Source organism: Chaetodon trifascialis, chromosome 15 (genome assembly GCF_039877785.1).
Source record: "Chaetodon trifascialis isolate fChaTrf1 chromosome 15, fChaTrf1.hap1, whole genome shotgun sequence".
NCBI classification, from domain to species: Eukaryota; Metazoa; Chordata; class Actinopteri; order Chaetodontiformes; family Chaetodontidae; genus Chaetodon; species Chaetodon trifascialis.
Genome location: NC_092070.1, coordinates 7,534,702 through 7,551,085, shown reverse-complemented (window position 1 = coordinate 7,551,085; position 16,384 = coordinate 7,534,702). Strand labels below are relative to the sequence as shown.

Below are 16,384 nucleotides of genomic sequence, written 5' to 3'. Positions count from 1 at the left end.
GAAGTTCCTTGCAGGAAGGACCTCTGTACATCTCCAGTATAAAATCCAACTGATCACTACTGCTCTGCAGATCCTTGAGAAGTCTCTCTTCAAACAGAGTTACATAATATGTTGCTTACTGCGCAGTTTATCCCCAGCCCCTGTAAGCAGGTAGTAGAAGACATGAAAGGTCCTCTCATCTTTGGCTTGGCGAATGGCACGGGATTTCTCCAACAGATCTAGTGGTCAATCTGTCAAAGAAGCGTTTTCTTATACTATCAGGGTGTACATTGTAGTGCGATGCTGACAAAATCCTGCCGTTATCCTGACTGTGTGAAGGATACAAGTTTCAATGTTGGCACCAACGATGTAACCGTTGACATCGAAGTTGATCCTGATGAATTTTCCCTAGAGGATGAAAAAAAGCAAACATTGGTCATTTAAGAAAAGGTATGTGGTCAGCCGGTTAATGAGGAGTCTGATGTAGTGCTGTGTCTTACGAATCTGGAAGAGTTGTCGTTTTTGACTGTCTTGGCATTTCCAAAGGCCTCTAGGATGGGATTAGCTTGCAGCAGCTGCTTCTCCAGCTCCCCCTAGTTGAAATGAAGACAGCAACAAGGCAACATATAAACATTTTCCTTTTGCCCACCCATTAAAACAGGAGACTTCTCGGATGGATTCAGATCTAACAAGACCTAAACCACTACAATGTATAGTTCAGTATGATGGACTGTGAGAACCTCATCACGATCTGCTTATTTTTATTCTGCTAACTTACTTCACTGTAAGAAACTGATTAGTTTGCATCTTTTTAAATAGGTATGCTGACACAGCAATATGTGCTAATTTACCTGTGATGTACTTACGTCTGAGGAGATAGGAAAACATGGAGTGTACAAAACATTGAAACAAAAAGTGGTTTGAAAAAAAAAAAAGAGGAGGGATACCACATACACACACCAGCAATACACACACAAACACACCCAAGCATTTTCCCCAAACATAACGTCATGTTAGTGCAAACACCCAGAGGCCCTGTGACCCTCATCTGTAACCCATCACCTGTTACCCAGAGCAGAATAATCCAGTAAACCCCAAAGCACAAAACAAACAGTCCTTTCAACATCAATGTCACATTAAACTTCTTGCTTCAACCTTTACTGGCCTTCAGTGACGTTTCTGCACCCATAGAGTATCGTTTTCGTTCGTTTACCGATTTGGCTCTACAATCCAAATTATCAATCCAGCAAAAACATGGAATGACATCAGCTAAAATCAAAAATCTACTACTGTGCTGATTCATAGGTATATCACATATTACATGGTGAGACTGGAGAAGGTATAAGAATTCAAAGCAATGACACATAATGTACAAATGTTTGTCAGAGGTCTGTGAGCTGATCTCTAAATGCCCAAAGGCCATAGATTATAAAATCAATGTCAAACCAAACAGCAAATATGATTCTGGTCTATTGTTCTTTTACTGAACCTGCTCATTAAAAATGTGTAAGACCACGGTACAACATTTACAGTGTCTGTCCGGAGCATACTGAATATCATGTTGGCATCTGTACACTATCAACACACTGCATAAGCACGTTTTTAATGCAAAAACAGAAAAGCACAGTTAAACTTTGGACTCAGGTGCACGCACAGAGTAGCGATACAAATAATGAAAAATTCAACCAGACATATACAGAAATACATCTATCAAAAAAGAAACATTGCTGTGTTGTTTTCAGCAAAGACCCCTCCCTCTTATCCTACTATTGTCTGGCTGAATTTTTCACAGGAACACATTTGGCTGCCACTGATCTGCAAACAAACTTCCACCCTACTTCCTATTGGCTGGCAAGACATGTCACCTCTGCCCTTAATGCAAAGGGACATTCACAACAGCGTATTCCAGCGAGGGGAAAGAGAGGGAGGATGAGGGGTGAGGGCAGGGGGTGGAGGAGGAGGAAGGTGATGACAGAAGCAAGTGGGGGAGGAAGAGTGAATGGAGGGAGGGAGTTAACTCACATGTGACAGGACCGAGCTGTTCTGTTGATGGGAAAAGAGAAATACAACAACCTCAAAAAGGGATGATAGATGTGGTTCTCATCAAACCCCACCGTGTCGCATCTATCATTACGCTGGCAGGCGAGATAACAGTAGTGCAGGTTGTTCAGCAAAGCCTGATGTAATTCTGAGTTTTATTTCTCATGAGGACATGCAGTAAAAGCAGCAAAACTGAACACATCACAGATGAAGTTAGAGCTCCTGTCTATGTAAAATACCGGAGTGAGAGAAGCCTTCAAATCTGCACTACTGTCTGCAGGGCTGTTACCCGTTCCCTTTGATGGCAACGCTTTTCTGTGGCAGCTGCACTGCATAGGAACTTGTCTACTGCACAAAATATGCCATTTGAAAACAACAGTGATGATGGATCAGCAATCATTAACACAATCAAGTGCACACACACACTCTGTTACATGTCACTGGAGGAATTCGGGATTGTGTCTCCCTTGAAACTGAATCAAATAAAGAGTAACAGCAGGGAGTGAAGTGAGAGATGTCGGTAGGAAGTTGACATATAAAAGGCATGGCTTGGAGGATGTCAAAGAATAATGGGAGGAAGGCTTGAAGGATGAACTGTGTGGATGAGAGGCCGGACTGACCTGGTCTTTCTTGGTCTTGTGAGAGGAGGCCACATGAGCCAAATACTGGATCACCTTCTTGGTGTTCTCTGTCTTACCAGCACCAGATTCTCCTCTATAAGACAAAGAGAGAAAAATAGAGTCAAAGGATTCAGAGAGGGGTGTTTTAAAACACAGGAGGGAGAGAAAATAAAAATGATCAAAACACAATTTACAGCTAATGTGTTGTGTCTATGTCTATGTGTGGATATCTAACTCACGTGCAAAGAATGGACTGGTCTTCACGGTCTGCAGAAAAGATGAGCAAATGTTGATTATGAAACCTCTGCAGAGCAACGATGCTGCATGTTCTAAGCAAGCATATGTTATCACTGCAGTGCATACAGTTTTTGTATGTACAACAGGAAGTACATTGGCCACAGACAGGAAATCAATATCCGGCTTCCTGTGACTGGATAGAGCTGCTGCTGGGTTGCTAACTAACCAGCTAATTACCCATCACGTCCCATGTGGCCTGAACTTTTCATTAGAGCCAAACATGGAGACAAAGAGCACCAATGGGACAGAGGGGAGTTGCTTGGTGTGTGGTGTGCATGACAGACAACACTGCTCAGCACATCAGGAAAACAGGCCTGAAAAAATATTTCCAAGCTAAGAGAGTACATACAGGAGGGGGACTAAAGAAACAGATTACAGTACAACAGCCCTGCAGGAAATACCAACAAGGGGCTTGTAATGCTCATGCAACACTGCATATTCATGTGAGTAATATGGCATGGCTAAAAGCCCCAAGATAAGTGCAGATATAATCACTGTAAATTATAGTCTTAAAAATGTAATTGAGCTGCAACAGCCTCAAGCACAGAAATACTATGTGCTGAAATAAATTGGTGTCTACTGCAGATTTTTTTTTTAACGTTCCCTGGATATCCTTTCAAAGAATGTGACAAATGAGCTACTTAAGAGACACACAGGCCTCATTTTTTAAAATGCAGTCTTCCTTAGCTAGAACTCAGAGCATCAGATTTTCTGAGACCAGTGGGGAAAGTAAATCATATGAAACACTCTGCTGGCATCACATTCAATATTGTGCAGAGATCGGTCCCTGCTGTCTTCCACTTGGAGGCCCAAACCCTGTGTACAAGCTACTCTCATGCACCTTATTTGCATTTTTAGGGAACATACTTATACAAATAAACTGTCAGTATTACAGTATGTATGCTTACAACCAGTCTCTTAGGAACCTTATAGTTTATAGCTCTGTGTGGTACCACTCGAGCAGACTAGCTTCATTAACAATGAAATCTTAAAGGGACCCATATTACAAGCTTAGGGATGCTAAAATAACTCTGGCAAAAGTTTAAATCAAAGCAAAACAGAAAAAAACATCATGAATTCAGGCCAGTAAAGTGAAGTAAATTTCACTTCATTACCTTCTTGTAATGTTCTCAGACAACACTCATATGTTTTCTAGCGTAGGCAGTGACTTACCCTGCATCATGCTTCTGTAAGATGTGTCAGTAATGGCGTAGATATGAGGTGGCATTTCATGCCTCTTCTTGCCCTTGTACATGTCAACAATCTCTTCTGAGTAGATTGGCAAGTTCTTGTAGGGGTTTATGACAACACAGAAGAGACCAGAGTATGTCTGTGGGACAGATAGAAGTGGCATTTAGAAAACGCTGCACTTGAACGTGGAAAAGTCTCCATTTAATGTGCAGAGCAGAATCAGGGCTGTGGACTGGGACACTGGTCGTTTGCTCATGTGAAAGTGCATCCCTTAAAATTTGCTCCTCTATAACATCGAGACGTTGGAAGGCCTTCCCATCCCCCACCAACAGTGAGCTCAAAGTTTCTCATGAACCGTGCTCAGTTAACCCTCCTATATTATGTAATCTCAACCCCACCCAGCTGCAAGTTTAAACTGATGATTGACCTTGGCATTGTAAAACTACAGCTACTTGACGGTTCAGCACAGATCGACATGACAGATCTATCTGTTCTGCTTTTTTGGCCCACATTAAAACCCTCCTCCAACCCTGTCTATAAACTCCACTAAATCACTTCTTTTGTTTATCTGGACATTTCTCCTCCTCCCATAACTTCTCATTTTTCTATGTGCTGCATTCCTTTGCTGCCCTCCCAACATCCCTGTACCAGGCATATCTCCCTCTGTTGTGCACCAGCTCTCCCTTGAGAGAGGGTCAGCATAATGGCTACAGAGCCTGGAGGCACTCAACCCAACCGGAGCCTGGATCTCTGGGGGTGAGGGGGTGGGGGGTGCAAGGGAGGGGTTTGACTGTGTTGATATGACCGGGTCACACCACAGAGCCAAAGACACAAAATCACTCCCAGCCAAGCACATGGGGATAACTAACATTAATTATGGCGGCAGTAATAGCAGTTACAACACGATTTACATTCCATGTCCATCTCAGCAAAGACTGGACCCTGAAGCCCCTCCCTTCCCGTACTCTTTCTTCACATCTCTCATACTCTGGACTGCATTGTTCCCTGCAGCTTCCTGTTTACAAGAGAACTCCAAACAGAGAGAGAGCAAACAGGGAGACCAGAGAGACAGAGGGGAAGAGAGTGCAGGAAGACAGCCTGCATGGCATAAGTACAAGTATGGGAGTATGTTCATGGATTGCACTCTTTCTTTGCAGAGGCAATTTGCACACAGTGGGTCGTCTTAAACAATGAAGCTGAATGAGATAATTAGGAGGTTAGACAGGGAGATGAATTGGTTTGGAGACTGGCCGTGGCAGATTATTTTCTATAAGCCAGTGGGAATTTTATAACAATTAAAAAGGAAAATGCTTTAAACCACACCAATGGGACCATTACCCTGATAATTGTTTGGTGGACAAACACATCAAGAAAATAGTAGTAACACAGTGCTGAGGGAAATGTGACGCAGCTCTGTTCCATTCTAACAAACGTCAGCATTTTAAAAAAAGAGTCCAAATATATGTCTTGGGATAAATCACAAGATCCTATAAAAGAAGTGAACGGAGCCACTGTGACGTCATCCACTGGACTACTGATCTGACGCCTCAAATTTGGCATTGTGGCCTTTGCCATCTTGTTTCTTGGAGCCAGAAGTGATCATATTTGGATGAGAGAGTGGAGCTGGGGAGGATACACACTGGTATGCCTCTATCCCTGACTGGATCTGACTGAGAACCCAAAGAGGGAGCAACTTGTCAATCACAAGGTGGTCATGCCCTAAAACGTACCTTGCTTTATTGTGTATTTTACTCTAAATGGGACCATAATTTACTAAATTTAGATCACGCTGTATTGAAGAAGACTTGAAACTAGTGACTGAGACCGTAAACTGTTACCGTAAAATGTTACTGAGGTAATAAATCAAGTGAGAAGTACGGCCATTTTCTCATAAGCTTACATACACTCAGACTTCTTTTTGCAACCAGTGAAGTAGCCCCCTATGGCTATTAGAAGGAAAGCAGGTTTAAGGCACTTCGCACTGACTGTTTGGATCAAGAAGCAGTCCACTGATTATAGTATCTCAATGGAAAACACTTGCACTGGAACCATAACTGTGAAAGGAACTAAAATTAGCCCTGTTACGTGTCAGCTAAATGGGGCACAATGTATGAATTAGTGCTTTGTTAACGCTGTTTTGCATGCATGACTGCATCCCACTCACATAAATGAGACCAGAGTAGTATCTCTCCTTCAGGTTATGGAGCACAGAGGCCTCGTTCAGGCAAGTGAGCTCGGCCATGTCCTCAACCTTGCTGAACTTGGGTGGGTTCATCTTCTGGATGTCATCCTTGTTCACTCTGATCTTCTTCCCAGAGTCTGCCAGCTCGACCACACACTCGTCGCCACGCTCCTCCTTCACAGAGCCGGCCTCGAACCCCAGGCGTTCTGAGGGCACCCATACCAGCTTCTTCGTGGCCCAGTCAGCCTGCGCTAGTGGGTTGTTGACCAGATTGCGGTCCACGTACAGGAACTTGTCTGCGGCAGACATGGTAGCTGTTTCAGAGGGAGAGAGAAGAGCATTTGGGGTTAGTGCTGGGAAACTGAAAAAAAAAAAAAAGAAAAAAAATCGCAGGGGTCAGATTATCATTTTAATGTTTGTTATCCATCATCACACTAAAATCAATTATATATATGAATGACTTCAAAAATAGCTAGCAGAAAAACGGCAGGGCGGTTTTAATAAAAACGGTTTTGTTTACAGGACCAGACCTTTGCAACCCTTCCTTCTTCACATGCAATCGCTGAGGAATGCAAAGGTCACCACTGATGGGATGTACAACAGGAAGAGCCTGGGCCATTTAGGTCAGGTCGACATAAAACACAACTATGTCAAACAAGGCTCCATGTCGCTTCTTGGCTAACTGCTCTGAATACTTAATCAAATTTCCAGGTGCTGGACCATCTATTTGTCTGAGATTACAGAGATTTAAGTTAATCTCCTGGCAGAGGTGCCTCCAGTTTGGCTGGAAGGACAAATGTGAGGGATCATGTCTTTGTTGTCCTTGTCCTTCTGCCTGGGGACAGTGTCTGTTCAGAAGTGGGAGGAGGTGAGCTGACTCTGGGTGATCTTGGAGAGACAGCGTAAACCTCTGCGTGACTTATGGTCCTTATCAACCAAATAGCTGCAAGGATCAAACCCAGTCACTAAATCAGGAAACAAATGTCTCTTTTGTACATTTTATGGTTCCTCAGAAACCAGAAAAAAAATAACACAATGATAAAGGAGCTGAAAGCAAGCAACATTTTTTCATGCAACACCAGAGTCATCATGTGGTTTGTAATTTATTGTTTCTAGCATTCTCAAAATAGTGATGATGTGTTTAGTACATTTAGTACATAAGTGAAACTACAGTAAATAAGTTTTGTTTCTCCATGTAGCCTACATCTCTATTTAGGTTTCCTTTTTATTAAATGTAAAATTGTTTTAAAGTAAATAACATTAGATCATATTCCTATCCCCAGTCCTAATATTGACTCCAGAAACAATCAGTGAGTGGCGACGTTCAGTCTTCACCTCAGATTTTCATGAGTTGTCAGAAACTGTACTGGGGACAAAAACTGGACCTAGCTTGTTGTGGTCACAGTCCAGGTAAAGCTCTCAATTTCCAAAAAGGCTTCTGCAGTGGAAATGAGCCACTGTCAACTTGCATGCCAAAAACAGAACTTGGTAGCTAGCTTACAAACAAGCTTCTACAAGAAAGTCAACATGTGCTGTATAGTTTTTACATGTGCTGTCTGCTAACAATTTGTTTCTCAATGTCGTGCTGCAAGAAGTGATTTGCTATGAAACGATAGTCATTTGGATGACAAGCTCTGCACAAGGTGTTCTTGCTTTAATACACCTCAAGAATATCTTGTTGACAAGTTGTAGTGTGTTTAAGCCATATAGAAAGCGACTAGACAGGTATTACCAGTATCCTGGAAAGAAGAGTGTGCACTGAGCCAACACACCCAACTAAAGCAAGTGCACAGAGACTCAGGCAATTAACTGAATACGATGTGCTTTCACTGACAAGGGGCACCAGACTTTACCACCTCAATTAACACTCCAGCACAGCAGGAGCATGACACAGATTTTTCAGCACCAGTGGGGTCATTAGCCTGTCCCCTCACCTCCAACAGAAAACTGACAGCTGGCCTATAGGCGCTTGTTTGCATATGCTGTGTTGCTCATCTGCAAACAAGGAAACAGCACAGCAGAGGTCAGCTTCGGCAAAGTCTTCTCATCACGTCTGGAATATTAGATTAGCTTGAAGTGGTCCATATGTCCATGAGTGCATTTTTGCATTACAGTGCTGTCCATTGAAACAAGGTTCTGGTGCTAAATTCGCTTTCTCAACAGCATAAAGCACTGCTCCAAAACAGTTTTAAAGAGACATGTGCATTTCAAGAATGGGGAAAAAACAATGATCATACAAACCTTGTATGTACCCATCTTGATGACAGCTTATTACAGGAGATCATCTTTGATGTGACTTCATTGCTCAAACAGTCTCTCCAAAATACATAAAATTATTTTGAGCAATTTGAATTTTTAAAAGTTAGTACTTGTGCTCCTGTGTACTTCAGACTTTAGTCCAACTAATACTGGATTTTTTAGGGAGTTGCCATTATTTGGGAGTTATATCAGGCAGTAATTTCTTTTTGACATAAACACATAACTATGCACAAATATGTAGCCTTTAGTCATAATATACAGAGATACCTATATATCTACAATAAATTAATCCTGGCAAACATATGTAAGGCTGGCCGATTTACTGTTGGTCTAGGTCTACTTCTGTTGTCGCTCTAAAAAAAAAAAAAAAAAAAAAATCCATCAAATACGCGCTTGACAAAATGCAAACCAACTGTGCAGCAGTCCTCAAGTGTAGTGAAAACAGCGACAGACCCTTGAGAAGAAAAGTTTAACAGGGTTATGTCGGTGCAGTCTGTTCCAGCACATTAACCCCGATCTGTGAGAACGAAAGCAGGGGGAGAGTCATTCTTCTCATGACCCCTGCCTCCCTCTACCAACACTGTCAGGCTGCACTACAGCTGACGTCCATCACTATCCAACCCGCCTCCTAACTCATCTCTTGTGTACGACCCCATCCTGTAACAGAACGTGGGGCAAATTAGTCCTGCTATACCTCTCAGCTGGCTCCACACTCCCTTCTCGGCCTTCAGACACCCCCCTCTCCCTCTTCAGAAGCCTAACCCCATCCCACCCCCCCACCCCACCCCTTCTGTTTATCCAGTTTTTTCAGGGTCGCATTCCTCCCATACTCACTCTTTATCAGGGAAAGACAGCGAGCAAAAGCATTCCACAAATTTCTGTCCTCTATAGTCCCCCTCCCAACATCTCTCTCAGACCTATTTTCCAGCTTTCTTTCCTCTTTTTGCCCTCGTCTTATTCTCATCACATCAGCAGGTCATGTGTGCCTTAAGGGGTTTCACCACTGAGGGGACGGCAGCATCAGCTCGGACTGGATTGCAAAGATCGAACAGACCTGAGTGTCTGAGCATGCTCCCATGCTGCATTAACATCCACTTGACTATTACTCACGCCAGAACATTTCCAACAGTTGGCCCCACACAGGGTTGAATATGAGCCATGACTGATTATAATCCCTGAAGCTTTGTTGTTTGGCAAAAACAAGAAGTGAAACAGAACAGGCTGAACACGCCCAAAGCTCTGGTGTTGATTTAGCTTGCTATGTTTTACCATTATACCTGTTGGCCAAGTATGTATTGCTTAAAAATTGACTCATTAATATCACCAACTGTAAACAAGGAGACTTGTTCACAAGAGACTAGAGATGTTTTAGAGGCTGAAACTTGGGAATGGTTGGTAATTTTATTTGAAAAAATTCCTAACATCATTACTAAAATAGTTGTCTATTAATTTTCTGACTATCAACTAAGTATTTCAGCTCTAATTTCAACGATATTTGTTGTCAACTCTGTTGATGTCTGCCTCAGTCTGACTCACATGCTTGCCACAGATAACTCAGTGACACACTTCAAACTGCCTCTCCGGAGAGTGGCATGAGGACTAAAATACTCCAGCAGCTATTCTAGTTTGACAAGTGCTGTTCTATATTGAAAGTAGAAAGAAGAGGAGGGGAGAAAGAACTCCCACCAGACAGTTTTCGATGGAGGCCTTCCCGTGCAGAGGCCAACAGTTATTGTAAGACATGGGTGTTGACTTGACTTTGAGATAAAACGTATATTAACACATCACGGCCTGCCTGACTTCCTGCTGCCACCCTGCCAAGTCCTCCATAATCCTATAAGGCATCCCTGATTCCTTGTCACTTTGCAACATCGCTCAGCTGTGAAAGCATTCACTATCTGTTCTCTTTAAACCCGTTTACAATGAGATTAGCTAGTCTAGATATTCATAACAAGGATTATTCTTTAATTGAATACATGGCAGAAAGCAGAATGCACAGTCATCCCGAAACCAACCCTTGGCAAAAATCCTTGAACTTGAGTCAGATACCATTTGAGGATAATATTCAAAAACAACTGTCAATGAAAACAGTGTCCTGTGAAAGCAGCACCCTGCTTCAAAGAGGAAGAGGAACTAAAAAATAAGGGAACAGAGGCCAGTTTTAGAAACTGGCCTCATCACAGAGACCAGAATGTGGTTGCAAAGTGGAAGCCATGCAGTAGCCAGGACTTTGAGAAAGAGGTGGAGGACAAATGAGGAGAGGAGAGGAAAAGGAAAGAGCTACAGAGCGTCCTTTTCAGTCCCGGCTGTCCCGTTTAGAAAGCAGGTCAGCCTTGGTCTTTATAGAACTGAGGCCATCCATCCATCCATCCATCAGTCAGACTGCCTCTCATTCCTTTCCACCTCACTGACTCTCCCAGAGTTACTGTAAAAACCAGGAGTCGTGACAACCTTTACCACAGCATGACCATGTACAGTCAAATATTCCTGCTCCAGCTCAAGGAAACCTATGAAGCAGCTGTGCTGTGTTGACCACCCCATTGACAGGAATATTAATAGAATGACAGCAAAGTCAATAACACTGAACTGCCACCAAGCGCATCCCACCACGACAGCCCAGCTAGCTTAAACTGAGCCAAATCTCCTCGTCCTCGGCTGTCCTGCTCGTGCTGTGGATTTCCTTTTGAACTGTTGTCACTCACTGTCTGTTTGGCTCCAACTGTTATACTACTCTTCTATTACTTTTATTACTCTTTCCAACAAATACTCCGATCCCTGTTTCTAGAGTCTTGCCTTTACCACTTTCATCCCCTTCAGTCCGATGATGTCCTGACTGCGGGGACGCTCTCTCATGAGGGCGAGAGCGGGAGCCAAACTGGGACTAGAAAGGTACAGAGTCAGTTAAAATTCCTTATGGGCTCACACATTGCTGCTCTCTCTCTCTCATTCCCTCCCTCCCTCCATCTCTCTCCCCTTCGCCCTCCTTCCCTGAATGTAGGAAGGGTGGGGCAAGGAGAAGAGAGAGGGGGAAAGAGGAAATGACAAACCGAGAAAACTATTTTGCCATTTGTGGAACTTGGTGTGTTAGTCTTTCAAAGAGGAGGGAAGGTGGCGTTTCCTTGAGCACATGCTGAGTGGCTCTGTGGACCGAGGAGTAAATTAAGCCCTTGCTGGAAAATACCCGCGCTGCATGACAGATCTACATCACTTTCCACATTACTTTTCACATTCCTGCCACAACCAGGATCCAATTTCACTTGCAACTATAAGCTGGCCAATGCCATCTACCATTTACAACTAGAGGCCCTTACCAGGTCTTACTAAAGCCCTCAGCTCATCGCCACATCATTTACACCAGTGGTTACCAGCCTTGTCTGTCTGACGTGCTTCCTCAGTCCCATCATCAAGACCACCAGTCATGTACCAAATGTGTGATCTTAAAATGATTTTAAACAGCATACTATTCAACTATTAATGATATAAAAGTGGATAGAAGAGGATACAATAATCTCATACAATTGAACTGTCAAAGGGGCCCTTTCACACATTCCTCATCTCGTTTCAAAAATGTATCCATTACATCGGTTATTTCAACTGGGGCTGCACGATATGCTTTAGAAAACAATAACAAAATGTGACTATTTTGACAGATCTTCCAATGTTTCCATAGTACTCATGGCAATTTTCATTTTCACTGAAAGACCTATTAAAATCATGATGATGAGACATTTGTTGGAGTCTGTATCAAACAAACATGTTTTCTTCTATCTCTCTGGATGATTTGTAGGCCGGAGCAAATCAGTGGTTCATAATAATGCTCTCGTCACACTTTTGACCTTTAGTAACAAAAAACAAAAACCTGCAGCCTCTGCAATTTGGATAATATTTCCATTAATTGTTCAGCCCTAATTTCAGGATTACTTTAACTTAACAGTCTACATAATGTCTGTTTTACGTATTTCAACCATTTGTCCAGTGGTAGTCAGAAGACAGACACACTGAACAATTAAGTTAAATGACTGGAGGGCAAATAATTGGAAACGGGTCTGATGAGCACAAACTTTTCAGGGTCATACAACAAATTCCACAACTATCATTCAAGCAACTATCTGATTACACCATTGAATGCACAACTGACTGGTTATTTGACTAAAAAGAACAGATACTGGACTATACCAGTTTGCCCTTTTACTGAACAGCCTGGCAGTATTGACCATTAGATAAATAGATAACTGGTTACGTAAGCCTTTTAACAGACGGTGAAAGAATGCAGAGGAGTCAAGATACACATTTCAGCTCGTCAGCAACACCTTCGGTGGAATGATGAACAGGCATTGTGAAGTATTTAATTCACTCAGTGAAGAAAATATGTCATGACTACTTAACTTTGACTCCCATGTTCCCACAGTATTCATCCTTTGCTCTCATATCATCCACCCTATCACCAGACTCCTTGTTTCACAGGTTTGGAGTATCACTTGTTATCGCTACCTAGGGCATTCCCTTTGAGTTACTCACACACGGTACAGGGCTCATTTTAACAATCATCTCATCAAACAATGCATTCAGAGACCTCGGAGAACCATGTGCTTGTTTGATATCTGGTGTGTAATACAGTTTGGACTGACACAGGAATAAAATGTCCAACAGAAGGCAGAAGGTAGACACATTACGTAGCATGTTTCAAAGTTCACAGTGCGAAGGCAAGTTGAAAGTGTCTGGAGATTGTGCAACACACTCATCACCACAAAGTACTAGCCACTTCTCTCACCTGACACACCAGGTGTGCAGCTCACACGCTCACACGCACACACGCACACAGAGACAAATGGTCTGTCTATTTTGTGAAATGTACAGTAACACAACCGTACTTCACCACAATCACTTGTTCTGTTTTAGGGTTATTACGAGATGTCTCTCGGCTTCTGAATAAGTGCATGGATTTACTTCATATTTGCATAACCTGTATTTAAGCCAATGAGTCAATTCTTTCGCAAAATGAGACAAACACAACTGTCACCTGATATAACCTTCGAAAAACCCCTTTTCTACAAGGAAGGTGCACAGGGAAATGGACGGCCAAGTACTATCACCTAAACAATAAGCTGGCACAGAGAGGGCTGACTGTAGGTGTGAAATCTCTGATCAAGTGTCATCTTATCACCTGTGACCCAAAACTGAAAGCAGAATTATCTACTCAGCCAAGCAATCAACACAAGAGGCGTGGCACCTTTTCTGTCTGTAGTCCAAGTCAAAGCATAACCATTTCCTGGTATTGTTTGGTCCTATTGAAATCTTACAGGTGCATGCTGCACAAGGAGAGGAAAGGGGGAATAGACAGGGAATAGGGGTGGCCAGGAAAGGCCTGATAAAAATACTGGCACAATGAGGAAATAAGAAATAAACAGCAGTGAAAGAAAACCGGAAACCCACAGCAGACACTACTTCAGATATACAGTATATCTTTGTGCCCAGTCAGTTCACCCATCCATTTCTGACTGAAACAACTAATTATGCAGTTCTTGTCAACCAGAAGAAATATGTTTGGGCAGAACAAAAATAGACAAGACATTCAAAAAAAGAAGAAAGTGAATTAAAGGCCATCATTCATGATATATGGCACAACGTAAAGACAGCACATACAGTGTGTGCAAGCTGAGGTCTGTTGTGTTCTGTCTGCATCACAAGCTTTCTGAAATAAAAAAAAAGATATCATGTCTTTTTCTGGGTGACTGTGAGCATCACATACTGAGAAATGGCATGATCAGCTCTGCCATGGTTAATGGAATCTTAACAGTCTCCGCTCTGACTAGACTGTTTTGCCTGCATGAATGAATATCAGCTGACTGTGTAGGAAACTAGGATATGCATGACACTTTAGTGCCTCACCAATCATCAACAACATGTTACTAGTGTCAAGTATTACTAGAAAATGTTTGAGTAACGTACTCAAAAAAGAAGACTGGCACAGTGCAGCCAGCAATTAATCATTGAGCAAAATAGTTGATGATTAATTTTCTTTCAAATCAACTAATTATTTCAGCTCTAGCTCAAAAGCACCAGCTGCCTGGAGCTTTTTCAGCCTGAGCTAGCCTGACAATCTGAGTGTAAGGGATAATTGAGGCTATGAATGCAGTTAGGTCATACACAACAGATAAAAGACTAGAAATACTTCATATTTGTCAAAAGACCCGTGAGACTTCATACTAGAGCACAATCTTGGGTTGCAGTGCGCCAAACTGTGTCACACTGCACTCTCATTTGCAACAAAAGCAAGGGGCCTGCAAGTAATCTGTCTCAGCCAAGACAACCGTCCTTCAATGAAATCCAAACATCCACGGGCATGTTAACTCACTATCATTTTGAGAAGATTGAACAGCCGTGCACAGGAGCTCCCTGTTCACATCTTGAGATGTCTGTGTGTAATTTTGTCTACCGTACAGTGCATAACTCTCCCAGGCGGCCGTGAGTGCGGACATTACTGACACACGAATGATGGAATGTAACGATCTCTGCAGGGGGCTCCATAACAACACTGAAACTGGCAGGAGCTGGCCTCCAGAGACGCTGTTGCACAATGCAGTGCCGGAGTTAAATCATGACTCATGCAATAAGAGGATATGACACACCACATGTCGACCAATGTGCCCCCTTTAAGGTTAGGTATGTGTGGATGTGTCTTTGTCAAGCAACACAGCAAATGGCTGGGACTGCTCAATGAAAGAGTGTACGTGCATCTTCCGGAAAAACATCGCCATGAGAGAAGACTTCGATCAAACAAACCACACAGAGACACATACAGACAACTACTGTAATTACTATTTCAACATGAACCATCATTTGCGCAATCATTTCCATGCCTGAGTATCAAACTGTTATTAATGTGGTAAACTCACACTGTGGTTAAATAGCTTCTTGGCCAACTAGAAGTGTATGGTTCTGATTACTACAAATGAGAGCAAAGAGGTGCTGCTCTCGCTCGCTATGAGACCACTAACACTTTGTAGAACAAGAAGCAAGTTAGGCTGCAGGAATGCCAGAGTCGGGGAGGCTTCAATGCCCTCTCTGACTTGAGGTTGAGTTGACGCAGAATTCCTTTGCAAATACTCAGCCATACAACTTGCATACTGAAAATCAGTAGAGCTTGTGAGCATACCAGAGTCTGTTTGCTCCTCAGAGTGCAAACACAATGATGTGCCATCTAACAGAGCAAACAGGAATTGTACTGACAGCACAACATTTATGTGCAGTAGGTGCTCAATGACACAGCACAGATGAGCCAGACGAGAATGAGACACTTTATAGATCTGAGGAAAGTCTATGAATGTAAAAAAAGCCTGTTTGAGAGGGGCCTGTGGGAATGAAAAGCTCAACTGTGTTGCTGTATCATGTGCATTAGGCTACACGAATCAAAGTTAGCTTCCTGTGAGTGTTCATGCACTTCCTGCAAACTGAACATTTCATAGGAGCCAGGTAACCTGAGTAGACATTTACAATAATCAGAAGATGTTCTTCTGCCTACAAGTCTTTCCCGATCCACATTCCTCAACCCAATGCTTAGAAACAGTTAACCTATCAAAGTCAACATTTTGTTAATATTACCTTTGTACTTCAGCTGATATTGTCTTCATATTGTGATTTTAACATTACTGCTTTGGACTACTCTGTATATACTTCATTAATTCAATTGTCTGCCCATCCTGGATGAGAGATCCCTCCTCTGGTGCTCTTCCTCATGTGTCTCACTTTTCACCCTGTAGAAGGCTTTTTTTGTTTTTTTAGTTTATCTGAATGAACAGTCTCAAGACTGCAATGC

At 42.6% G+C, this 16,384-nt stretch overlaps 1 protein-coding gene across 2 annotated transcripts in view; it reads right to left on the bottom strand.

Moving 5' to 3' along the window:
• The window catches only part of LOC139344157 (myosin-9-like), a 30,760-nt gene that overhangs the window by 12,697 nt on the left and 1,679 nt on the right, over nucleotides 1–16,384 (bottom strand). Inside the window, exons 2-9 of one of the 2 annotated variants that reach the window (XM_070982114.1) lie at nucleotides 6,292–6,623; nucleotides 4,110–4,266; nucleotides 2,879–2,906; nucleotides 2,640–2,733; nucleotides 2,002–2,022; nucleotides 480–572; nucleotides 324–387; nucleotides 120–218 (exon numbers count right to left, since the gene is read on the bottom strand). In XM_070982114.1, the coding sequence (XP_070838215.1) occupies nucleotides 120–218; nucleotides 324–387; nucleotides 480–572; nucleotides 2,002–2,022; nucleotides 2,640–2,733; nucleotides 2,879–2,906; nucleotides 4,110–4,266; nucleotides 6,292–6,618 (883 nt within the window). In that variant the 5' untranslated portion in view covers nucleotides 6,619–6,623. The remainder of the gene's footprint in view (nucleotides 1–119; nucleotides 219–323; nucleotides 388–479; nucleotides 573–2,001; nucleotides 2,023–2,639; nucleotides 2,734–2,878; nucleotides 2,907–4,109; nucleotides 4,267–6,291; nucleotides 6,624–16,384) is intronic. The other variant, XM_070982115.1, reaches the window with a different exon arrangement.